Source organism: Ahaetulla prasina, chromosome 1 (assembly GCF_028640845.1).
Source record: "Ahaetulla prasina isolate Xishuangbanna chromosome 1, ASM2864084v1, whole genome shotgun sequence".
NCBI lineage: Eukaryota > Metazoa > Chordata > Lepidosauria > Squamata > Colubridae > Ahaetulla > Ahaetulla prasina.
This window is the reverse complement of record NC_080539.1, coordinates 199,327,717-199,353,118: the sequence shown is the minus strand read 5'-3', so window position 1 is coordinate 199,353,118 and position 25,402 is coordinate 199,327,717. Positions and strand designations below refer to the sequence as shown.

Here is a 25,402-nt window from a genome sequence, read left to right as displayed (position 1 = left end):
GGAATAGAAGTAGGCATGATGGTGGCAGTTGTGTTTTCAAGCTCAGCAGTACAAAAGAACAGCCTGAATGGCTTCAAGCTTATTATGTACTTACAACATGCTTTTCTCTCAAAAGTTTATATGCCCATATATGTTACTCCTGGTTGTCCCCAGAACTCATTTCAGGTTCATCTGGCAGCTATTCTGCACGGTAAACATTTGCATAGATTGCTTGTGCTGCCCAAGATTTGGTTTTGCCTTCTCTTTCTGGCCTCTGATTCTAATTTTCTCCCCATTAGGACTTGATAGGAAACTTCTGGATGTTTATTATCCCCTTTTCCTCCATCCTGTAAGGGTTCCAGAACTGCATGTCACCAGCATTGAAGAGAACGGTACGTTGCTGTTGTGGGACATGTCCATTTTAAATAAGGAGCAAAAGTGATTGGAGATAGATGCAACAAAATATAATTTTCACGAGTAGTCCTCATTTAGTGACCATAATTGGAACTGATAACTTGATCATTAAGTAAGGTGGTCACTGAGTGAAACCATGACTATGCTTATGATATTACTTCAGCTTTTTTTAACTTTACAGATCTGCAAATGTTGTAAATGTGAGGATCGGTTATATTACCTTTTCATCACCATTGTAATTAGGAATGATTATTAAATGTGGCAAAATGACAATGATCAGCGAGCTCCATGCCAAAGAACTGCAGAAGGCCTTTGAATAAAGAAAGGTTTAGAATGTACAGGTGGTTTTTGCTTAATGACTGTTCATTCAATAGCCATTCAAAGTTATGGTGGTGCTGAATGAATGGCCTGGTCCCCACAGTTACAGCTGTTATAATTCTCCTGTAGTCACTTGATCAAAATTCTGGTGCTTAGCTGCCCACTAGCACTTATGACAACAGGGGCATTTCAATTCCCCCACCTGCCTGTATTCACTGATCCCCGATCCCTGCAAAGTGGCACTCCTTAGTGGTGCTGGTAGCACCTGCAATGCTGGATCTGAAGTGAAGACCTGAAGCCTTTTGCAGTTTCAGCTGGCTGCCTTCATCCCCTGGCCATTACTTCTGCTGTAATGTTCCTGGCACTGCTGAGGAGTGCCACCTCAAGTCTCACCCCATGGTCAGCTACCACAGCACTGCAGCACAAAGCCCCATAAGCCCCTGATATTCTATGCGCTCCACTGGCCTACCGCCCCCAGCTGACCTCTACCTTCTTTTTCCTCTGCTGTGGATAAGGCATCCCCAGCCTGGCCCAATATGAGTAGTTGCATGCCTACATAAACACCATGTTTTTATTTATTTATTTATTTATTTTGTCACAACAATATATGTAGGTATCATACAAAAAGATTATATAGTAATTTTGTTGTTTTCAGAGGAATGGAGAACTCTTCTTGTAAAGTATTTCTGGACACGTTCAATTGTATTGATGTCAGAGATGTGGTGAGGGTTCCAAACAGGCGAGCTGCATTCTAGAATTGGTCTAGCAAATGTTTTATATGCTCTTGTTAGTAGTGTGGTGTTTTTGGAAAAGAAACTACGCAAGATTAGGTTTACAACTCTTAGAACTTTTTTTGCTATGTAGTTGCAGTGGGCTTTGGCACTTAGATCATTTGACATGAAAACTCCAAGGTCTTTAACGGGTTGGGAGTCGTCTGTAAGGTAATGTCCATCTAGTATGTACTTAGTGTTTGGGTTCTTTTTTCCTATATGTAAGACTGAGCATTTGCTGGTTGAAATTTGGAGCTGCCAATTTTTAGACCAAGCGGTTAGATGATCAAGGTCATTTTGAATGATAGAAGTATTGTCTGTGGTGTTAAATAGTTTGACATCATCAGCAAAGAGAACACAATTACTTGAGATATGGTCACAAAGATCATTAATGTATAGTATAAAGAGTGTTGGTCCAAGGACGCTGCCTTGAGGAACGCCACTCTTGACAGGAACAGGATTTGATAAAGCATTGCCAATTTTGACCACTTGTTGTCTGTTAGACAGAAAAGCAGATATCCATTTGTGGAGGGGTCCTGAGATGCCATAGGATATTAGTTTTAGGAGAAGTTTATTGTGTACTACTGAGTCAAAAGCTTTGCAGAAGTCTATGTAGATTGCATCTATTGATTTGCCTTGATCAAGATTTGTAGTCCATATGTTTTTACAGTGGAGAAGTTGTAAGTTACATGATAATTTTTTCCTGAAACCAAATTGTTTATTGGAGAGTAGGTTGTTAGTTTCTAAGTGTGAGGTAATGGATTGGTTGATGATTGATTCCATGACTTTGCAGGTGACGCAGCAAAGAGAGATCGGTCTGTAATTTTCGACTAAGCTGGGGTCTCCTTTTTTGAAGATAGGGATGACTGTGGCTAGTGACCAAAGTTTGGGAAGGGAACTGGTAGTGAAAGCTTTATCAAAGATAATACTTAGGGGTTCTGCTATATTAATGGAAAGTTTTTTTAAGAAGTATGCACATAGTCCATCGGGTCCAATAGATAGCGATGGTTTTAAGTTATGAAGAGCTTTTCCAACATTATCTTCTGTGAAATCTATATGAGTTAAGTCATCATAATCATTGCTGGTACGTTTGTGGAATGTCGGATATGTGTTATCGGAGTTAACAAAAACTGAGCCAAAGAAAATGTTGAAGAGGTTTGCTTTAACTGTTTCGTCATTGCATTCTTTGTTGTTAGAATCTTTTAGTGGTGGGATGGATCTAGAGTCTTGAAGTTTATTGTTAACAAAATTATAAAAGGCATGATTGGAATTTGTGTGCAGAAGGTTCTCTTCTTGCTTGGTGTGGTAATTTGTGCATTCAGTTTTTATTTGGTTGCATATATTTCTGTAGCAGTTTTGAAATTTGCAACATAGCCCTTTTTGTTTCTTTTCCAGAGGGATTTTTTTTTGATTGAAGCTTTTTTATTGATATGGGTAGTTTGTTTTCCCTGATCATGGTAGTCATTTGTGGAACATATAGTTTAATGACTCTATTGATTTCAAGTAGGAAGACTCTATAGTGGTCTTCAGCGGTTATGCAGGTTGCAAACAGATTTTGCCAGTCCAGAAATGAAAGATCGTTGTTTATAAGGTTGTAATTGGCTTTTTTGAAGTTATATTTGGGAATGCTGTTGTTATGACGATTTAAGTATGGATGTATATTGAGACGAAAATCAATCATGCAGTGGTCACTGTTGGAAAAAGGTTCTTTAATTTGTAGTCCGTAAATTGAGTTTGAATTTTTATTTATTTATTTTATTTATTTATTTAATTAAACTTTTATACCGCCCTTCTCCTGAAGGACTCAGGGCAGTGTATAGCCTTCATTTAAAACAATTAATATACATATTAAAATAACAATTCAATAAAAGGCCGAAATTAAAACCGTCCAATTGACCATATAAAATACCCAGTAAAATTACAATTAAAAATTAAAAATTAAAAATTTAGAATTTAAAAATCAGGCCAGTCCCGCTTGGATAAATAAATAAGTTTTCAGTTCCCGGCGAAAGGTCCAAAGGTCAGGCAATTGGCGTAAACCGGGGGGAAGTTCGTTCCAGAGGGTAGGTGCTCCAACAGAGAAGGACCTTCCCCTGGGGGCCGCCAGCCGACACTGCTTAGCGGACGGCACCCTGAGAAGACCCTCTCTGTGAGAGCGTACGGGTCGGTGGGAGGCATGTGGAAACAGCAGGCGGTCCCATAAGTACCCGGGCCCTAAGCCATGGAGCGCTTTGAAGGTGGTAACCAAAACCTTGAAGCGCACCCGGAAGACCACAGGTAGCCAGTGCAGGCTGCGCAGGAATGGTGTTACCCGGGAGCAATGTGGTGCTCCCTCAATCACCCGCGCAGCTGCATTCTGGACTAACTGAAGTCTCCGAGTGCACTTCAGGGGTAGCACCATGTAGAGAGCATTGCAATAATCCAGGCGAGAAGTGACGAGAGCATGAGTGACCGTGCATAAGGCATCCCGGTCAAGAAAGGGGCGCAACTGGCGGACCAGGCGAACCTGGTAAAAAGCTCTCCTGGAGACGGCCGTCAAGTGGTCTTCAAACGACAGCCATCCATCCAGGAGAACGCCCAAGTTGCGCACCCTTTCCGTTGGGGCCAGTGACTCGCCCCCAACAGTCAGCCACGGTTGCAGCTGACTGTACCGGGATGCCGGCATCCACAGCCACTCCGTCTTGGATGGATTGAGTCTGAGTCTGTTTCTCCCCATCCAGACCCATACGGCCTCCAAACAACAGGACAGCACTTCGACAGCTTCGCTGGGGTGGCCTGGGGTGGAGAAGTACAGCTGGGTATCATCAGCGTACAGATGATAACTCACCCTAAAGCCACTGATGACCTCGCCCAACGGCTTCATGTAGATGTTGAACAGGAGAGGCGAGAGAATCGACCCCTGCGGCACCCCACAAGTGAGGCGCCTCGCGGCCGATCTCTGCCCCCCTGTCAACACCGTCTGCGACCGGTCGGAGAGGTAAGAGGAGAACCACTGATAGATGGTGCCTCCCACTCCCAACCCCTCCAACCGGCGCAGCAGGATACCATGATCGATGGTATCGAAAGCCGATGAGAGATCCAACAGGACCAGGGCAGAGGAGCAACCCCTATCCCTGGCCCTCCAGAGGTCATCCACCAACGCGACCAAAGCTGTCTCCGTGCTATACCCGGGCCGGAAGCCGGACTGGAATGGGTCTAGATAGACAGCTTCCTCCAGGTACTGAGGGAACTGCCGTGCCACCACACTCTCTACAACCTTCGCCACAAAGCGAAGGTTGGAGACTGGACGATAATTACCCAAAATAGCTGGGTCCAGGGAAGGCTTCTTGAGGAGGGGTCTCACCACCGCCTCTTTCAAGGCGGCAGGAAATATTCCCTCCATCAAAGAAGCATTTATAATACCCCGGAACCAGCCTCGTGTCACATCCTGAGTGGCCAGCACCAGCCAGGAGGGGCACGGGTCCAGTAAACATGTAGTGGCATGCAGCCTCCCCAGCAACCTGTCCACGTCCTCGGGAGCCACAGAATCAAACTCATCCCAAACTTCTTTGTTGCAGAAGATGAGATCAAGGCAGTTGTTGAGTCTTGTATTGTTAGTTACAAGTTGTTCAAGACCTAGGTTTGTAACAGCGTTGTATAGTGTAGCATGGATTGGGTCAGTTGAACATTCATTAGTTATCCAGTTAATGAGAGGTAGATTTAGGTCATCCAGGAAGATGAGAGGATATGGGCAAGAGGTAGCCCATGTTAGCATTGAGGTTAGCATATTTGCATGGGTAATGTCATAGTCAGGGGCTCTGTAGCATAGTAAGAATCGAAGAGTAGTGTCAAGGGATAGGTCGCATACAATAGTTTCAGGAAGAGAAAGTTTATGTGCTACTTGGATATTTTTTAGATTCAGTGACTTTTTGTAAAAGATAGCCGCTCCACCACCTCTTCGGTTTTCACGATCTGATCGATAGACTTGATATTCTTTGTTTGAGATAATGGAGTCAGGAAGGGATGAGTTCAGCCATGTTTCACAAACAAAAATGATATCAAATGTGCCATTGTTTAACAAGAGGATAAATTCAGGTAATTTGTTAACAATGCTTCTTGCATTTATCAATTTGCATTTGAGATCTGAAGTGATTGGTGTTGAAGAGGTAAGGGGCATGCATACCTTGTTTTGGATGTTAGTAGGTTGGGGGTTGTGAACAACAGATGGTTGTATAGATGTTCTCTCATATTTGTTCTTTAGCAGAGTAGGCTTTACTTGTTATTCCATTGTAAAGGCTGTATATCACATCACATCCAATGTAATGATGACACACAAATATGACTATTAGCTGAGATTGCAAATCTGCAAATATGTCTGTCTATCTACCTATTTATCTATCTATCATCTAGCTAGCTAGCTAGTTCAGTTGACACTATGCATTGTTACCGTCATTGTTATTGTTTCTAATCTTCCTAATAATCATGTTCTTTGAAAATTCTTTGATTTCAGGCATACTAATAGGAGCAGCCATCCGCTTTACCCAGTTGAGAGACTTCCTATTAAGCATTGTCTCAGAGCTCCCAATGGAGAAGACCAAGATTTACTGTACCCTCTTGAAACAACTGAAGACTCTGGCTGGAGAACAGATCAGAAGTCTGGCTGTGTGTTTTCTACATGATTTTCATTCCCAATAGGCATATCACTTCATCTCATTAGTTCCACATGTCTCCACAAACTATTCCCCAGCCTATCATCTCCAGAGAAAATAAGAGCAGGATTCACCTATTTCTAGTAATCTAGCATGGAGTCCTGCCTACCAGTCAAAAGGTGGCAGGCCAAATGTGAGAAGAGGAATATCTATGTAATATTTTTCTTCCACAACCTATGGAGAAAAATCCACTAGCAGGAAAGTACCCACCCCCATATTCAATACACATGTTGTTCTGATATCAAGTTTAGAGATTTACAAGTCCACTTACTGACCCCAACCAAAAAACCTCAAATCTAGCAGTTGAGATTCTAATGGTAATTTTTTTTACAGGTCTTTTATTTTAAGAGTTATGGGCTGGTTTAGCTCAGGCTGGTAAGGCCTGTTATTAAGAACACAAAGCCTGCAATTACTGCAGGTTCGAGCCCGGCCCAAGGTTGACTCAGCCTTCCATCCTTTATAAGGTAGGTAAAATGAGGACCCAGATTGTTGGGGGGGCAATAAGTTGACTTTGTAAAAATATACAAATAGAATGAGACTATTGCCTTATACACTGTAAGCCGCCCTGAGTCTTCGGAGAAGGGCGGGGTATAAATGTAAACAAAAAAAAAAGAGTTAAAGAGTAATTCTTGGGTGATTCATTGATTGGCAAGCTATGCAAGCCAATTCAGTATTCATGAGACAGAAGAGTGTAATTATTGCCAACCTCAAATGATAAAATGTGCATTGTGACATCATAGTATGATTTCTGCCCTTTTGTACTTGCATTGCAACATTATATGGAAATATGTAAAGGGTGAAAGCTCCATTATCACTGTTTTCATAATGTTCCCCCCAGCAGCCTCTCCTATAAAATTATCAATATACAAGAGAACGTTACAAAGCATTTACTTAAATAAAAATAATGGGAAAAGTTACAATATGAATAAAAATAATCTAGCCTGTAGAGATGAGGTAATTTTTATTGAACATGTTGCAGTAATTTTCAACTATAATTTAGGAGACATTTACATTAATAGATCCCTCTAAATTTGGTGGGTTGACTTCTGAATACAGATGTACAAGATTTTACTGCCAACATTTGAAAATTGCACAAGGCTAAAATTGCTGTTATTATTGAACAAAGTTATTTCACTAGCTTAATATTCTATGAATAAAAAAGACCTCCACTTTTTGACCATTGTGTTTCAAATCTGTATAGAGATGTGGACAAGAAACAAATAAGCCTTATTCCTTAGTCTTTAGGAGGACACATTGTAAGCAGAGGATCCACCTGGGATTTGACCCCTGTCCTGGCAGCTGGGAAAGCTATTCTCTATCTGGCATCAGAAGGTAAATAAAAGCATCCTGATATTATATATTTATGTGGTGTACGAACTAGACTGCCTAATCTTGTGCACCCCATCTGTGTTGAGCCAATAGCCATACTAGCTATGAATTCTGAAGTTCTAGTCCCAGCACAAATATCAGGGCATCTGATATATGGGAAGGCTGGTATATTACCATAAGATTAGGGGGAAATATTAAAATTATAAATATTATAAGTGTAACTAGTGACCTCTCACATTTTAAATGCTAGAAATAAATTAAAGCATGCTTAATTGATCTCAGTCCTTCCCGGATGCTGCAAATAGCAGCAATTCCTAAAAGTGAAGGGGAGGGAAGGAAAGGAGAGGGGAGACTTTGCACTTAAGAAATGTACTTTACTTTTAAAACCTTGAAATCTTCTCTTTATGTCAGCAAGTGATGTAGTATTCTCTTCACTAGTAGGATAAAATGTAGGACAATGGCCAAACTGCAGACACACAAATAATAAACAAATTTTGCCCCAAAAATCTCCATCTCTGCAGGCATATACAGTAGATTGAATCATAGAGAACTCTGGGTATAGTGCAGGAGTGAAATCCAGCAAGTTCTGACAGGTTCTGGAGAACCAGTAGTGGAAATTTTAAGCAGTTCATAGAACCGGCAGCGGAAATTTTGAGTAGTTTGGAGAATCGGCAAATACCACCTCTGGCTGACCCCAGAGTGGAGTGAGAATGAAGATTTTGCAATATACTTCCCTGAGGGGTGGGGAGGGAATGGGGATTTTGCAGTATCCTTCCCCTGGGGTGGGGTGGGAATGGGGATTTTGCAGTATCCTTCCCCTGCCAGGCCCACCAAGCCACGCCCACAGAACCGGTAGTAAAAAAAAATTGGATTTCACCACTGGTACAGTGTCAGTGGGAATCAGAGATCACGGCCAATGAATCTGGAAAGAATAGAATTATTCATTGCCAGCAGTCATACAAATGTGAAAAATTATTCAAAACAATAGAATAATTCATTGCCTGCATAAATGCTTCTCTTGGGATATCAGTATTTGTCTCTTGTGTGGTCTGACAGAGAATTTTCTCTAAAAATTGTTACTTCCTCTATCAGATGGTACACGGGAAATTCCGCTAAGTGATGAATTCCTTGAACGAATCCCTCAAGCAGACCTTTTGGAAAATGAAATCATTGTTTCTGTTTTTATTCCATTCTCAAAGGAAGTAAGTCCATGCATTTTTCTCTACCTCTGATCATAGCCTGTGGAAAGACTAGCATGCTCAGTGTTGAGAACCAACCACGCTTTGTGGTACACTTTGTCCAGCCCATATTGAGATTTTTATCTCTTTTTCTTTCCACTATATTAGCATACATAACCCAAATATTTTAGAAAACTGCTCCTCCCATTATTCAGAGTACAAGTTGAAACTATACAAGGTTTGCACAGAGGGGAAATTCTGGAGGGATGGGGTAGTGAGAGTTAGGTGGGTTAAACTAATGTTTTTCATAGGACTATAATACTAGTCATTTGGTTCAATGTTTTGGGGACATTTTCTTGTTTAAAGGCATGAATAATGCCATATATCGCTTGGCTCTGTTTCTTTCATAGGCAGATGTTTTCAGGATAAGCATTTTTTTTCATATGTGAACTAAAGAATGGAGAGCATTTCAGTATGTAGAGCAGGGGTAGTCAACCTTTTTATACCTACCGCCCACTTTTGTATCTCTGTTAGTAGTAAAATTTTCTAACCGCCCACCGGTTCCACAGTAATGCGCCATGTATCGTCGTCTGCACATGCCTCTCGCACATCGTGGACTGGGGGGGGGCACCAGCTACCAGCTCTGCTTGTCTGTTACAGCTGGGGGGGGAGATGCGTGTGCTATTCTGGGACGAGGCTCTTTTGTTTGTGGTCACACTATAGCGCCATTTAGTTTCACTTACATAACGTGAACTAAACTTATGCGCGAGCGATACAAATCGTATATTTTCAGAAATTTAAATTGTCATGGGGAATTTTATGAAAACCTAATGAAAATGTTTTTAAATAATGCTATGAAATTTTTTTTTAAAGTCAATTAAATTTAAAAAAAGGAAAGTGCTTCAGTATCGGACAAAACCCCTACCGCCCACCATGAAAGCTGGAACTTCCACTAGTGGGTGGTAGGGACCAGGTTGATTACCACTGAAGTAGAAGAAACAGTCAGATTTCTCTTCCTTCCTTCCCCCAGAATGAATTTGTATCAGCCTTCCGACAGGCAGATCGTAAAAGAAATGCATTCTCGGTGACAAATTCTGCAATGAAAGTCCTTTTCCAATCAGGCACAGATGTCATTCAGGACTTAACTATTTTATATGGAGGCATTGATTGTACAACTGTGAGTGCAAGAAATTCCTGCCAGAAGCTCATTGGAAGGTATAAGTCAATGATACTATTTACTATTTATACAGATGACTCAGAGAACATAGGTTAATGAAATTGTGATTACGCACCATCTCATATCAAGAAAAACAAAATGTCTCTGTCTCCAGTGGGATGGACCCTTGTTTTCTTCCTTCTGAACTCTCTGTATGTTGCCCTAAGGTCCTCCCGAGGGCTCTTCAACTTTTTTGGACAAATTTAAGAGGTTGTAGGAAGGGAGTAAATTTGAACATCCAATAATTTCTGCAATGTTAGACAGTACTGATTACAGGTAATCCTCAACTTACAACATTGGTTTAGTGACTGTTCAAAATTACAGCAGCACTGAAAAGTAGAATAGAATAGAATAGAATAGAATAGAATAGAATAGAATAGAATAGAATAGAATAGAATTTTTTATTGGCCAAGTGTGATTGGACACACAAGGAATTTTTCTTGGTGCATATGCTCTCAGTGTACATAAAAGAAAAGATACCTTCATCAAGGTACAACACTTACAACACTTAATGATGGTCATAGGGTACAAATTTAACACTTAATGATACAATACTTAATGATAGTCATAGGCTACAAATAAGCAATCAGGAAACAATCAGAGACTTATGATTGGTTTTAACACTTAAAACATGCAGCATCCCCATGATCATATCATAAAAATTCAGGCACTTGACAACTGGCATGTATTTATGACAACTGCACTTTTCTGGAGTCACGTGATTGCCATTTGTAACCTTCCCAACTAGCTTCTGACAAGCAAAATCAATGGGAGAAGCCAAATTCACTTAACAGCTGCAGTGATTTGCTTAACAACTGTGGCAAAAGGGTTGTAAAATGGGGTACAACTCACATAACTGTCTTGCTTAGCAATTTAAATTTTGGGCCCAATTGTGATTGTAAATTGAGGACTGCCTGTGTATTGCATTGGTCCATAAGTTGTACTAGAAATACTTCTTTATTGTATTATTTCTGTTTCAAAATGCATTCTGAATATTTAAAAAAGTACTTCTTTAAAATGTTCTTGCTGAACTGAATTAAGAGAAATGAGAAATTCAACTTTTCTATGAATCTGCACTGCAAAGTGCATCTTTCTTGTTTTTTTAAATAGCCAAGTTTCTGGGAAAGTTTTTTTTAAAAAATGAATATTGACCCAAGGATCATAGGATTATACAGTATGTCATATAATTTAGTTCTCTAGGCTGAGGCAGCATCTTCCGCACTCAAAAAAATAAATACTAGATGTGTGGAATATTATAATACCCCATAAAGATATAAGGGTGTTTCCCTCTCTCCTAGGGTTCAGGAAAGTTTTCAAAACCTGGCTTTGGCCGCAAGCCTGGGGCTTTGGTTTTTAATTTATTTAAGGTTGGGGGGCCAATAAATATAATAATAGTAATAGATTAGTAGAATAGAAAACAAATAATTGGAGAAGATCAAAATCTGAAAACCCAAATGGAAAGATTATGGCATAAACCAGCCATGGTGGACCCACTGATGAATGGCATACTGGGTACCATACCGAAAATTATTGGACAGCACTTAGAAAATCTGTATATTAACAACATTTCCATTTGTCAATTATAAAAAGCCATATTCCTTGGAGTCACATATATACTGTACTGGTACATTAAAATAGGTTCTAAGTTCTTTGGAAGAATTTGATGCATATGAAGACCAATAGCAGAATAGTAGCTGTAATTTCACATAGTTGTGTATATTAATAATTCAAATAATATAATCTGCCTATCCCAAGTCCTTGGGAAGGACATGATAGGTGAATAAAAATTCCAAATCCAATGTAAACATTTGGCTGATGTTTCCTGTACATTTCCCAGATCTGTTCCAGAACACTCACTGACATAGTAACTAGACATTTCCATAGGAGAACAATGTCATATTACTAACTTTATGTATGCTAATAATTATCCCAAAATAAAAGCACAGAATTAGCTGTACATTCTTGAAAAGTTTATTGTGTAAATCTTGAATTAGTCATTGCAATATTCAATAGTACCATTACAACTGTCAACAATGCTGTAAGCAGTGATGTTATAGTGCATGATTATATAGGTAGTCCTCAGCTTATGAGCCCAAAATTTTTGTGGTTAAGTGAGACATTTGTTAAATGGGTCTTGCCCCATTGTATGACCTTTCTTGCCTTACAGTAAGTAAATCACTACAGTTGTTAAGTTAGTAACACGGTTGTTAAGTGAATCTGGCTTTCCCCTTGATTTTGCTTGTCAGAGGATAGCAAAAGGTGATCACATGATCTACGTGACCCTGGAACACTGCAACCGTCATAAATTGCCATGCATCTGAATTTTTGTCACATGACTATGGGGATGCTGCAATGGTCATAAGTGTAAAAAATGGTCATAAGTCACTTTTTTCAGTGCAATTGTAACTTTGAACGGTCATTAAATGAACTGCTATAAATCAAGGACTACCTGTATTCGGAGGGGCTTATCACTGCTCATCCAAATTTTTCCTTCTGTACTTTGCTCATCTAAGCATGCTTGATTTATGACTTTTCCCTTCCAGAAATTGGAATGAAGAGATGCTGAATGAAGCTTGCCAGTTAATTCTTGAAGAAATCACGCTCTCTCCCTCAGCACCGGGTGGAAAAGTAGAATTCAGACGCACTATGCTTATCAGTTTCTTCTTCCGATTCTATCTGAATGTACTACATGATTTAAAAAACATGGTAAATAATAGATTTTCTGTACACCCAAACAGTTTTTCCAGAGCTATTTGCTTGATGAAATTGTATGTCTCTGGTGGCCTGGAACTGGCTGCTCACATTTTCCTTTATGGGCAAACTCAGTGAAAGGTATGTGCTAGGACTGCCATCTTCTTCACCAGACTTTCTTGTTGTAATGTTAAAATCAGATAGGCCTGTCTACATTAACTGTTAAAAAGTTTAGCTTCTTCTTCACAAAATAATCAATGTTTATCAAATAGCAAAATGCATCAATAATTTGATAAAACAGCATTTTCTGTAAGGTAGGAAAACGGTATCAGCAATTTGATGATATAGACACCCATAGTGGCTAAGAATAGAAATGTAACCAATAAAAATTTAACTTCATCTGTTAAATTTACACAGAAAACTTTACAACTCCAATGGGGACACAGAAAATTGCAACTCTACTGCCATCTAGTCATTCTCTGAATTTGAACAGTTCAGATATAGTAATCCTAGGAAGCTTACATCAAGAACAGCTGTGTAAATTAGACTTATGTCTCAACAGATGCTATGCTTTCTGATAGTAATTATTTACCATGCTTGCACATATGCTGACATCAGGTTACTACACATGTAAATGCCATATTGTACTTATGAGAATAAGGCCTTTGACTCCAGTTTTCTACTCTATATAAAAAAGTAATGTATCAGGAAATCTTTTGTTAACAGGGTTAATTGAATAGAACTAGATTAGAATAAACTAAAATTTGATTGTTGGATACTTTTAGTTGCATTAACTTTTTTAGCCAATGTAGTTTTTAGAGTCTTAAATGCTACTACTGTAATTTAAAATCCTAATATTCTGCTATAATACATTAGGAAGCTCTTCTGATTTTGCACTATTGTCTGATTCTACGCCGATTGTGGTTAATTTGAACTTGGGATACAAACTAATTTCACATACTTTATGGTATGGGGTTGTATCAACTCCTTCCAGTTTAGAATTTTAATTTTATTAATGGTAAATTTGTTGAATATAAAATATAAATAGACACTTCCAATGTTCTTCCTACTCTTCTCCCACAAATAAAAGACTACTTTGTGAAGCTAGAAGAGATAAAATAAGTTGATTCTTATAATGCTAAATGATTGTTAATGTTACAATGAATATAACAGTACTCTATTGACTTTGGATTTCCCTCTAGCAAAATCAGTTTTGAAATATTGGTATAATATATTAAATGAATTCCTAACTTCCTACAGTTTCCAAACAACTATCCTAATTTACCGAAGGAATACATGAGTGCTTTAGGCGAATTCTGTGATACACCACCGAAAGGCATGCAAGTATACCAGGTCAGTGAAGACAGTTTTAAAGAGAGTTATGTGTAGATAAAAAAATATGTTTTTCTAAATAGCCAGAAATATCTCAATCAGCTAATAGAAATGATTCTACAAAAATGGGAAGGGGCATTTGTCCCTTGGCTAATTACCCACCTAGTTCTTGAAGGTTTGAACATTTTGCTCTTGCTCTAGAAATCTGGACTTTCTGCTATTACTGGGAATATTTTCCAAGTTACGTACATAATAGTCAGACAATATACTGTATGATGTAGGTGCCCAATGAGGTCCTTGAAAGTGACAATGGTCCTTCCAACACGCATATTGATGCCTATCAAGTTATCTGCTTTATTTAGTTTTATTTTTAAAAATATTTCTGTTTTCAAAAAATGAGTGGGATATGAAAATATTGCAAAACAAAGTGCAGTCCCAGTGGTAATCTCCATTTGCAACAATGCTTCTCAGGCCCACATAGATCCCAGAGACATTCTTAGAAAAGAAAATGGGATGAACCTACAGCCCAGTGGTTGTAGGTTCTGGTATATGTGGGTATTGTGACTGACCATTTGAACCATTTTGTGACAATCCACTTACGTTCTCACTAGTTTACGTGTGATTATTGGTTCACAAAGCTAAGGAACTCTAAAATAAATAGAAATGTAACCTTTTACTCAGGAAAAACCAGAAAAGGGTTTATAAATGCCATTTAGTTTCAGTGACTTCCTATTATGTGACAGGATGTGGATCCTCAACAACTTCCTCAGGACCCTGTGGGACGTCCCATCAAGCATGAGTCTGGTATTAAGCATGCCACTGGTGAAGCTATCTATGTTGATGATATGACACCGGCAGAGGGGCAACTGTACATGGCAGTGGTCACCAGCACACAGGCTCATGCCAAAATTCTGTAAGTAACATGAAAGAAGAGGCATGAGAAATGTGTATTGAGGGCCATATTTCCACAGGTTCAGAACATACTTTTTTTATTATTATTATTTGCATTTATATCCCGCCCTTCTCCGAAGACTCAGGGCGGCTTACACTATGTCAAGCAATAGTCTTCATCAACTTTAAAGTCATACTTTAAATCTGTTTTAAAATGTTAAGTTCATCTGTGGCCAGGGTCAAGACTGGAGATTATAAATAAAAAGTAAATGAAAAGAGGGATGTTCAAGATCCAATTTTTTAAAATAAGAGTAGAATACAATTTGCAGGCACTGGATTTTCTTGTTCACCATATCCATCTCACAAGAGATCCATTCTTAATTTTTACATTCTTTAATTTTTCTCTACCTCCAATGTTTGTTTATTTTATTTCATAATTTACATCATTTACAAAATAATACACACACAAAAAAAGGGGGAATTAAAAAAAATACAAGAAACAATAAAAAACAAAACAGAAAAAAATAAATGTTACAAAATTTCTAAACATTGCATATTTGAAGTTTTAAGCAATACCATGAGTGTCTCATTTTAAAAGAATAAATTGTGTAAAATAAAATCTCTGATACAATCTATGCTACACACATTGATTCATTTTTTATTAGTAAATCAAAATGTAAGAGTGAGTTTGGAGTTTCTGAATTCTTTTTTTTATTGAGTTTTTACAAATAACCAAATCTTATTTACATCTTAAGCATATCTGCGACCATTTACATAGCATAACATTCCAATTCGAAGACTTCCTATACATTTTAGTGGTACGATTGGATTGAGAACAGAAAAATGAAAAAGAAACAAAAAAAGACAGAGAATCAAAATGTATAGTAAGAGTTTCTGAACCTCAGAAACCTCAGGCACAAAGCCAGCTGTGTGACTTTGGGCTAGTTGCTTTCTCTTAGCTCTAGGAAGAAGGCATTTTAATGACTTCTTCCCTTCGAATAACAGGCTTATCTGAATTAGGCCACTGTTTCTGTATAGTTAACAGAGTAAAATCAGATACTGAAGCCCGAAGAGAATTTGTAGACTGACTGGTGTAGTTTTAAATTGCCTGGAATGAGTAAATGCATTTTTTTCATTGATGTTTACTTTAGGTCAAAACACAAGTAATGTATGTCCTGTACATTAGAGAGTTTGTCTAACCAATTCCTTGGACTGAGCTAAATGGGACATGTTTCTTCTTTTTTCCAGAGCCATTGATATATCAGAAGCCTTGAAAGAACCAGGTGTGGTTGATGTAGTAACAGCTCAAGACATTCCAGGGAAAAATGGTGATGGCAAAGAGGATGTGTTTGCAGACAACGAAGTAATTCTTGTTTTGATATTTTATTTCCATGTAACAGTCAAGCTTTGTGCACAACATATGCCAATATGAGTTAGTATAGGAGTTTCTTCTTGTTCTAGGATTTCTTTTCCCAAGATACATATTTGCAATTACAGGCAGTCCTTGGATTACAACCACAACTAAGCTCAAAATTTCTATTATAAAGCAAGGCCATTCTTAAGTGAGTATTGACCCATTTTACGACCTCTTTGTCACAGTTTTTAAGCAAATGGCTGCAGTTGCTAAATGAATAATGCAGCAAATCTGGCTTCCTCGATTGACTTTGCTTGTCAGGAGCCAGCTGAGAAGATTAGAAATGGTAATCACATGATCCCAGCACAGTGGAACTGTCATAGTTACATGCCAGTTGCCAAAGATCCGAATTTTGATCAGATGACCTTGGGAATGCTGCAGCAGTTGAAAGTGTGAAAACCGGTGATAAGTCACTTATTAAAGTGGTGTTATTACTTCGAATGGTCGCTAAATAAATGATTGTAAGTAGACGACTACCTGTATCCTGCTTGCTCAACCTTTTAGAATAATGGAAATAATTGATTTTGGTGAAATAAACTAACACGGAAAAATTTAGTGACTATCAAAATATCATTTACATGTGCTTCATCGACTACAAGAAAGTCTTCTACTGTGTTGATCATGGGAAGCTATGGAGACCTCTGCAAGACCTGGGGATACCAGCATATCTGATCAACTTGGTGAAATCACAAATCAGGAAACCACTCCACAAATACCTTATGGAGACTCCGATTGGTTTAAGATAGAGAAAAGAATGACAAGGTTGCATTCTTTCCCCTTTCTTATTGAATCTGTATGTTGAAATGATCATGAGGAAGCTAAATCTCGAAGAATCAGAAATCAGGGTAAAGATTGGAGGAAGAAACATCAACAATCTGTGATATGCTGACAATACAAGCTTCCTATAAAAAAACAAAGAAGGTCTGGAACATCTGATCAAGAAGATCAAAGAAGAAAGTGAGAATTATGACCTCTTCCCGAACATCAAAAAGACCACTGCAAAGACTGGAAATGTCAAAATGGAAATTGATGGTGAAGAGATAGAATGCATGGAAAAATTCAATTTCCTAGGGTCGCAGTTCGCTCAAAATGGTGAACACAGCCCAGAAATAAAATGTTGGATTGCAATGGGTCACATAGCAATGACGAACATGAGCCAAATATGGAAAAGCAAGGATATCAGCCTGGCAACCAAATGTAGGTTAGTCCACTCTATTGTCCCATAGCTACTTGTAAGCAAGACAGAAAGAAAATTGACTTGTTTGAGTTGTGGGGCTGGAGAAGGCTTCTGGATATTACTTAACAGCAAAAGTGACCAACAAACACATAACACCATGTCACTGGAAGGAAAAATCACAAAACCGTGTCTCACTTATTTTGACCTTGTCATGTGGGGGAATTCACTGGAGAAAGCAATTACATTGGGAAGAGTTAGCAGTAAAAGGAAGCTAGGCTGCCAAAGAACATGATGGCTGGGCACCATCAAAGATAACATTGGCCAAAGCATACAAAAACTCAAAGAAGCAGTGCAAGATTGGAAGATGTGGACAGACCTGGCACATAGAATTGCCAAGACTCGGATATGACCGAATGGATAACATCATCATCACCACCAAACTAACAAATCAAGCAAGGAGAAATAACTATAGATTTGAACACTCCCCACCATAGAAACAGGCAAAGGTTTCCGCACAACTCTTCAGGAGAAGATTAAGGGTGCACAAGATCTATGGGAAAGGGAGAGAAAAATCTCTTCTACCCACCCGGGAACTAGATAAATAACCTTAATCAAGTTTATAGAGATAAATCAAATCATGTTTTTATGTACTGTATTCAAAAGTCATGCAGTTTCAATGGTTTGGATTTCATTCAGGTAATATTCATTGGGCATATTATATGTGGTGTCGTCGCAACATCCTTTGAATGTGCAAAACACGCTGCAAAAAAAGTGAAGATTGACTATCAAGATCTGGAAGTGATTCTGACGATTGAGGTAAACATTTGGGAAACTTTTTGCATTTTGGTGACTATTTGCCTTAACTGTTGAACTAAGATCACAGCCCCCATACCAGGGGTGAAATGCTCCCGGATCGGACCGGCTTGCACGATCCGATAGCGATGGCGACTGCCGGTTTGGAGGACCGGTAGCAAAAATCCCTGGCCCTGCCCCCCTGCCTCTGCTGAGCCGTACCATCAGCAGAGGGGTTTTTTTTTACTTTTAAAAGAAGGTTTTGCTTCAGCATGCCTTTAAAAGTAAAAAAAAGCCTTTGAGAATCCCACCCCTCAGCTGAGATCGGCAGAGCCTTTAAACTTTAAAAAAGAATTAAAGGCTACTCTGGGGATCTCACCTGAGTTCCTCATCAGCAGAACCTTAAAAAACATGTTTTCTGTAGAAAACATGTAGAAAAACTACTTTTAAAAGAGTCTAAGACACTTACCTGATTACTGATCGACCTCATGGCTTTTTTCGCAGCCGGAAAGCCCCAGTGTCGCTTTCAGCACCAGACTGAACTAATCTAAACTTAGCTAAACTAATCTAAACTTAGTGATTAATGCTGTCTGGCTGAGGAACTCTGGGAATTGAAGTCCAACAATAAAATAAAATAAAATAAAATAATAAAATAAAATATTTGTGCAGCTTTCTGAGATTTGGTATGTTTCTGTAGTGTTTCACTCTAACTACACAAACACACAAAATCTCAGAAAGCTGTATGTGGTATTGTGTGTGTGTGTGTCAGTTGTGTTGTATGTGTGTAAAGTGTGAAAGTTGGTTTTTGAGCTTTTTGTGGCTGTGTGAAGTGTGAAGTGCAGCTGCTTTTACATTGTGTGTGAGTCAGTTGTGTTGTGTTGTGTGTGTGTAAAGTGTGAAAGTTGATTTTTGGTACCTCTTATTGTTTTTTTATACTTTGTTTATTATTTTTATTATTTATTGTTATTGGCCACGCCCAGCCAGCCATCTGACCACCAAGCCACACCCACCAATTAAGCCATGCCCACAGAACCGGTAGGGAAAATTTTTAGATTTCACCCCTGCCCCATACCCTGTCAGCATACCCTCAGTGACCCTGGTTTTTGACTGCTGCGTTTCAAGCTGTCTGTAATATGGTCTCCCTCAGTTGCTTTCAAAGATATATCCAACTGTGGTATCAGTCAAGACTCCAGGCAGGGTGGTGGAGGTGTGCTGATTCTCTTATGGCTTTAAGGGGGACTGGGAGTTCATGGCCTTCCCAGATAATCCAGAGCCTGACATGGAGTAGTGGTCACCCTCCAGATCTGATGATCGTGTTAGAGCAATGGCTCCATCATCTAAAATTGGGGAACTGTTGCTATCACTCTTGTCATGGTCATGAGATGTTTTAGTACTACTATACACTGCAGTGAAGTTGGAGCCATTAGATTGGTCTGTCCCCCTCCCCTCAGTGACTGATGGATCTGGATGACTTTCCATTTGGTCACTGCCTGGATTAATAGAGCAGCTGAGGGATTGAATTGGATTATACCCATGTAAATCACCCCTCTTAGGGATCTCATCACTATGCATGGTTCACGCTGAGGAGATTAAGGCTTTTAACACTGTGAGTTTAGCACCTGTCCTTACTATGTGGGATGGTGTAGAGTTTAGTGCTCTCTCCTCACCTATTTAACATAACCGTTGAGTGAACTCATCTGTCACCATGGGCTGATGTATCATTAGTATACTAATGATATCCAATTATATATATCTGCCCCAGTGAACTGAGGAATGCTCTTAGGATGTTCCTTATCCCACGCTGCAGACCAGTGGTGGGTTGCCCCCGGTTCTATAGAACTGGTAGTAAAACCAACAAGAGGCTATGCCCACTGACCCAAATGTCATCAAAACTCTTCTGCACATGTGCAGAAGCTGCGCGCGGGCACAATGCAAAGTGGTAGTAAAAGTAAGTAGAACTCACCCCTGCTGCACACACCGGAATAAGGAACATCTTATTCCAGTGTCTGCAGGCTGTGAGGATCTGGGTGGGAAACAACAGGCTTCAGAAGAACCCTGGCAAAATTGAGGGGCTTTGGGTTTTGGGGCCTGCCAGTTCTAAGACTATGCCATCTTTGGCGTTAGATCAGGTTGCACTCCTCCAGATAGACCCAGTACACAATCAGGGAACCTCTCCGACTCATGACACCTGCTCAAAGAGCAGGAGGCAATTGTGGCTACAAAGGCCTTTGCACAGCTTCATGTTGTGTTCCAGTTGTACTTGTTCCTAAACTGGGAGGCCCTGCTCACAGTTAGTTATGTCCTAGTCACCTCCCGATTGAACTATAGGTTGACTTTGACTTACAATTGTTTGTTTAACAATGGTTCATAGTTACAATCGCCTTTGGAGAAAGGGCTTTATGACCTGTACTCACACTTGAGACCATTGTACATTTCTGGGCTCACATGATTGCTATTTGGCTGCTTGGCAATCTGCTCACATTGTGACCGGTTGCAGTGCCCCACAATCATGTGATTGTGATTTGCCACCTTTTTTGCTGGTTTCTAGTTGGTTTCCCATTTATTGGTTTCTGGCAAAAAAAAAGGGGGAGGGAGAAAAACATCCATTAGGGAAGCTGGATTCATGTAACAACCATGTGATGATTCACCTATAAACCATGTGATTCACTTAACAATGGTTGTAAAACCAGGTCTGTTCAAATGGCGTCTCAATTTACGATTGCACTGACTTATAATTCTGGTCCCAGTTGTGGTCATAAGTCGAGGATCACCTGTACTGTAATGCACTCTACTATGGGGTTACCCTTGAATAGTATCTGGAAACTTCAGCTGGTACAGAATGAAGCAGTAGGGGCAGTAATTTGTGCTTCCAGAAGAGCACATGTTACACCTCTGATCTGCTAGCTGTATTGATTGCCAATCTGCTTCTGGGTCCAATTCAATTTTGTGGTTTTGACCTTTGAAGGTGTGCATGGCATGGGTTGCATTATCTTAGGGATTCCCTCTCCTTGATTATATCTGCCCACCTCATCTGATCTGGCAGAGAGGACATGCTTCAGATCTCCTCTGATAGAGACTTACATTTGCCGGGGTCTTAGGAGGTGCACCTTCTCTGCCATTGCTATGTGAATTTCAACTTTAACCCTGGCTTGTATATTAGTTTTAAGCTACTGCTAATCAACTGCACAAGAATAGAGTATTATGAGAGCAGAAAACAACATTTCTTTAATTCTGACATCCCTTCCTCCATTAAACTTTTTAAAACTAAAAACTCCACATTGCTTTTTCCTTTTCTAACAGGAAGCTATTCCTATTCTTTAATTATTTGGGGTGCTCTTTTCTTTTGGCAAGTCTCTATGCATTTCTGAGAAATGTCTGATGCAACAAAGAATCAAATAAAAAAGTACAAAGAAGTAAGGAAGAAGAGAAGAGCTCTATGACACCTTTATTCTTTATCTGTAGTTTGCCCAGTAAAGCTGAGGTGGACCTAAAATAGATTATGTTTAATTGATGCCTCAGGTGCTTATTTCTCATGTGACCATCAATTGTGTTGTAAATGTTGTACCTTGATGAACGTATCTTTTCTTTTATGTACACTGAGAGCATATGCACCAAGACAAATTCCTTGTGTGTCCAATCACACTTGGCCAATAAAAATTCTATTCTATTCTATTAACAAGAGCAGATGTAGGAATCCTCTGTAGTTTTCCCATCTACACCATGAGTTTTAGGGAAGCTTCATCCTTTCTCTCACATCCCAGTTTTATCTCCCCAATTTTAAGGTTTTTCCAAATGAAAAATCTCTGATCTATATTCGTTGCTCAAATACATTACTCCTTTTAACCCAAAAAGAAATCATTTATATCCAGCCTGGCTCACTTTGATATATGTAATTATGGTTCCTTCTATTGGGTTTCTATAATTTAAAAGTATTAAAAAGTATGTTTATAAGCACACTTTTTCACACAACATACACATTGTTGATCAAACAGTCGTGTACGCATGTCTGGATATGTGTTTGTAAGAAATGTGTTTCAAATGTATTTTGTAATTGAGTAAGACCTCATTTTAAAAACTACACTAGTATAAATTGGAAGATAATTTTAATGTCAAGGTCCCAACCAAGTCAGCACTCTGAGACGATCAGGGTTCGTCATTCAGAACCTTGACATTTAATTTCAAATAACATTAATCCAGGCAGAGTGGATCAGAAATTCACCAAGCATCCCCAAGAAGGGGCATGCATCGCTTTCTTGCTGATATCAAGGAAGATAGTGATACGTTGGCTTACATAAAGATAGCATAACTGAACAAAGCCAGTGTGCTATACCATACACTTGTCTGAAATATGTTTCCCATTTATACACATGAAGCTGAATGAGCTTTTTTACAGAATAAGAATTAGAAGCTGATTGCTACTCACAGCACATAGGCAACGTCCCTATCTTTGGCCAGTATGAAATAATACAGTTTGGGAAATGTTTCTTTATTTTTCATGACAGGTATTTTATTTTATTTTGATGATCAGCTATTTCATGAACTGGGCAGAAGCCAGTTGTGTTCATATTTGCAATGAGACAATTTCTTAACTAGAGTAAAGTCAGTGCAATTGTACCAAGACAAAATGTGATACATTCATTCTGTAGTATCTTCTGGGTTCTAGAACTTGATCGCAAAACTTCCTTCTCTGTTCCAGGAAGCAATTCAACATGACTCCTACTTAGCAAAAGATAAAAAAATTGAAAGAGGAGATGTGGAAAAAGCATTTCAGATTGTGGACAAAATTATTGAAGGTAAGACGTATCAATCCTGAATAACCATGAAGTCCCAGTGATAAGTAGTATATTTCTATTGTGTAGATTCCGTTAGTTCATTGACATTTTGCTTAAACTCAATACAAGTGAACTTTTCACCTACAGATCAGAAGGTTTGCCTAAAATGAAATATTTATCATAGGATAATGGCATTAAATATTCCTTGCTTTGATATTTCTTTGCTATTTATCATTCTGCTTTTATTATTTCTGGTCCGTTATTTGATGAACTTTCAAGAATTCCCAAAGCGTATTGCCAAGGGAAGTCTGAGAATTGATCCAATACATCCAGAGAGATGCAGACTGAGGAAGGCAAAGTTAGGATCTAGCTTGAACTAAGTAAAAAAAATAATCAGATATTAATCATCTTGCTGGTACTATTGTTTTTAATAGGTGAAGTCCACATTGGGGGTCAGGAACATTTTTATCTGGAAACAAATAGTGTGTGTGTCATTCCAAGAAAAGAAGATAATACTATGGATATATATGTGTCCACTCAGGATGCTGCCCATGTACAGGTGAGATAACCTGAAGTTTTGCCATTGATTCAGCAGTAACTATGAGGCAAGACAAGTCACATATCCACTCATCCAAAGATGCTCTAAAATTGTATTGATTTTTGTATTCATTAATAATAATATTAATATTAGTTGATTTTATTGCCCCTGTTTATTTTGTGCTTATAACCAGGTATCTATGGAGATTCTCAGTCATCCCTGTCATGGTTGTCCCAAAGGTGCTTTTTAAACGGCAACCGGACTTTCTTTTTTTCCCCTTGAAGACATTTTCCTTCTCATCTAAGGAGCTTCTTCGATTCGAACTGAATAGATTTTTAAATGAGAAGCAGAGTGTCTTCAAACAAAGAAAGTCCAGTTGCCATTTGAAAAGCACATTTAGGGCTATAACCAGGCAATTTATAAAAATTAAATACAAATTTAAAACAAGGAAAGCAATAAAGGCCATTAAAATTTTTAGTCTGAGGTGAACCACCATTGGAACAGGATCCTATCCTTTGTGGTAGGATAGATCAGGAACCCCGCACCCCATCTCCTGCATGCTTCCTCTGTTTATATTCATCACAGTGAGCAGAAACTAGAAGGCTTTTAACAAAATGATTGAGGCTCCAGTGAGCATAATTCCAAAATCACTTCCACAAGACAGGTTTGAGAGTTCTGGACTATTTCAAGAACCTTCAACTGACAGTAATAGTGGATCTAAAGAAATGTGTTTATATGTACAATCCTGAGGATAGAATTCTCAAATACATATATACATAGAGTTGGAATTATATGTGTTCATAGGTATATATGCTGTAAATCAGGGGTAGTCAACCTTTTTATACCTACCGCCCACTTTTGTATCTCTGTTAGTAGTAAAATTTTCTAACTGCCCACTGGTTCCACAGTAATGCGCCATGTATCGTTGTCTGCGCATGCCTCTCCCGCATCATGGATTGGGTTGGGGGGGGCGCCGGCTGCCAGCTCTGCTTGTCTGTTACAGCTGGGGAGATGCGCAAGCTATTCTGGGACGAGGCTCTTTTGTTTGCGGTCGTACTATAGCACCATTTAGTTTCAGTTACGTAACGTGAACTAAACATGCGCGGACAATACAAATAGTATATTTTCAGAAATTTAAATTGTCACGGAGAATTTTATGAAAACCTAACAAAAATGTTTTTAAATAATGCTATCAAAATTTTTTTAAAAGTTCCTTAAATTAAAAAAAAGTGCTTCAGTATCGGACAAAACCCATACCGCCCACCATGAAAGCTGGAACGCAGCAGGGACCAGGTTGACTACCACTGCTGTAAATTATTAAGTGGGAATATGCTGCTTGACAGGTGTAAGACAAACCTGGGAATGCTTTTCTTTTTTATAGAATCTGGTGGCTTCTGTGTTAGATGTTCAGAGCAATAAGATCATGTGCCATACAAAACGAGTTGGAGGAGCTTTTGGCGGAAAAACAACTAAACCTCCATTTTTTGCAGCAGCAGCAGCAGTGGCTGCAAATAAGTAAGTGCTAAACTAAAGTGCAACCATCTCAAATAACTGAAACCCAGTTCATGTATTTAATGGTTTCTTGTTTATTTTCTCTGGTTTTCTAAAATTATGGACATCAATTTGCTATGAAGAAAATTCTTTATTTATTTAGGGTGTAGACTATAGAGGCCCAGAGACTCTACACCAGGGGTGTCAAACTCAAGGCCCGTGGGCCGCATCCAGCCCTCAGGGTGCTTAAATCTGGCCTGTGGGGCCGGCCTAGAAGTAGCAAAAGACCGGCCCATGGTGCCTCTGGCAGCCAAAATGGGGGCGGCATGCGAGCCCTCTCATGCCCCATTTTCAGCCTGGACAGCCTCCTGCAGCATTCTGCTGGCCAAAATGGGGCATGGGGGTGCTCTAT

General features: G+C 39.1%; 1 protein-coding gene across 3 annotated transcripts in view; it reads left to right on the top strand.

Moving 5' to 3' along the window:
* The window catches only part of AOX1 (aldehyde oxidase 1), an 81,671-nt gene that overhangs the window by 17,415 nt on the left and 38,854 nt on the right, over positions 1-25,402 (top strand). For all 3 annotated transcript variants that reach the window (XM_058187534.1, XM_058187525.1, XM_058187541.1), the window contains exons 10-22: positions 279-371; positions 5,971-6,122; positions 7,408-7,501; positions 8,591-8,700; positions 9,707-9,891; positions 12,436-12,598; positions 13,844-13,936; positions 14,659-14,828; positions 16,055-16,169; positions 18,094-18,213; positions 22,886-22,982; positions 23,396-23,520; positions 24,881-25,014. In XM_058187534.1, coding sequence (XP_058043517.1) covers positions 279-371; positions 5,971-6,122; positions 7,408-7,501; positions 8,591-8,700; positions 9,707-9,891; positions 12,436-12,598; positions 13,844-13,936; positions 14,659-14,828; positions 16,055-16,169; positions 18,094-18,213; positions 22,886-22,982; positions 23,396-23,520; positions 24,881-25,014 — 1,651 coding nt within the window. The remainder of the gene's footprint in view (positions 1-278; positions 372-5,970; positions 6,123-7,407; positions 7,502-8,590; positions 8,701-9,706; positions 9,892-12,435; positions 12,599-13,843; positions 13,937-14,658; positions 14,829-16,054; positions 16,170-18,093; positions 18,214-22,885; positions 22,983-23,395; positions 23,521-24,880; positions 25,015-25,402) is intronic.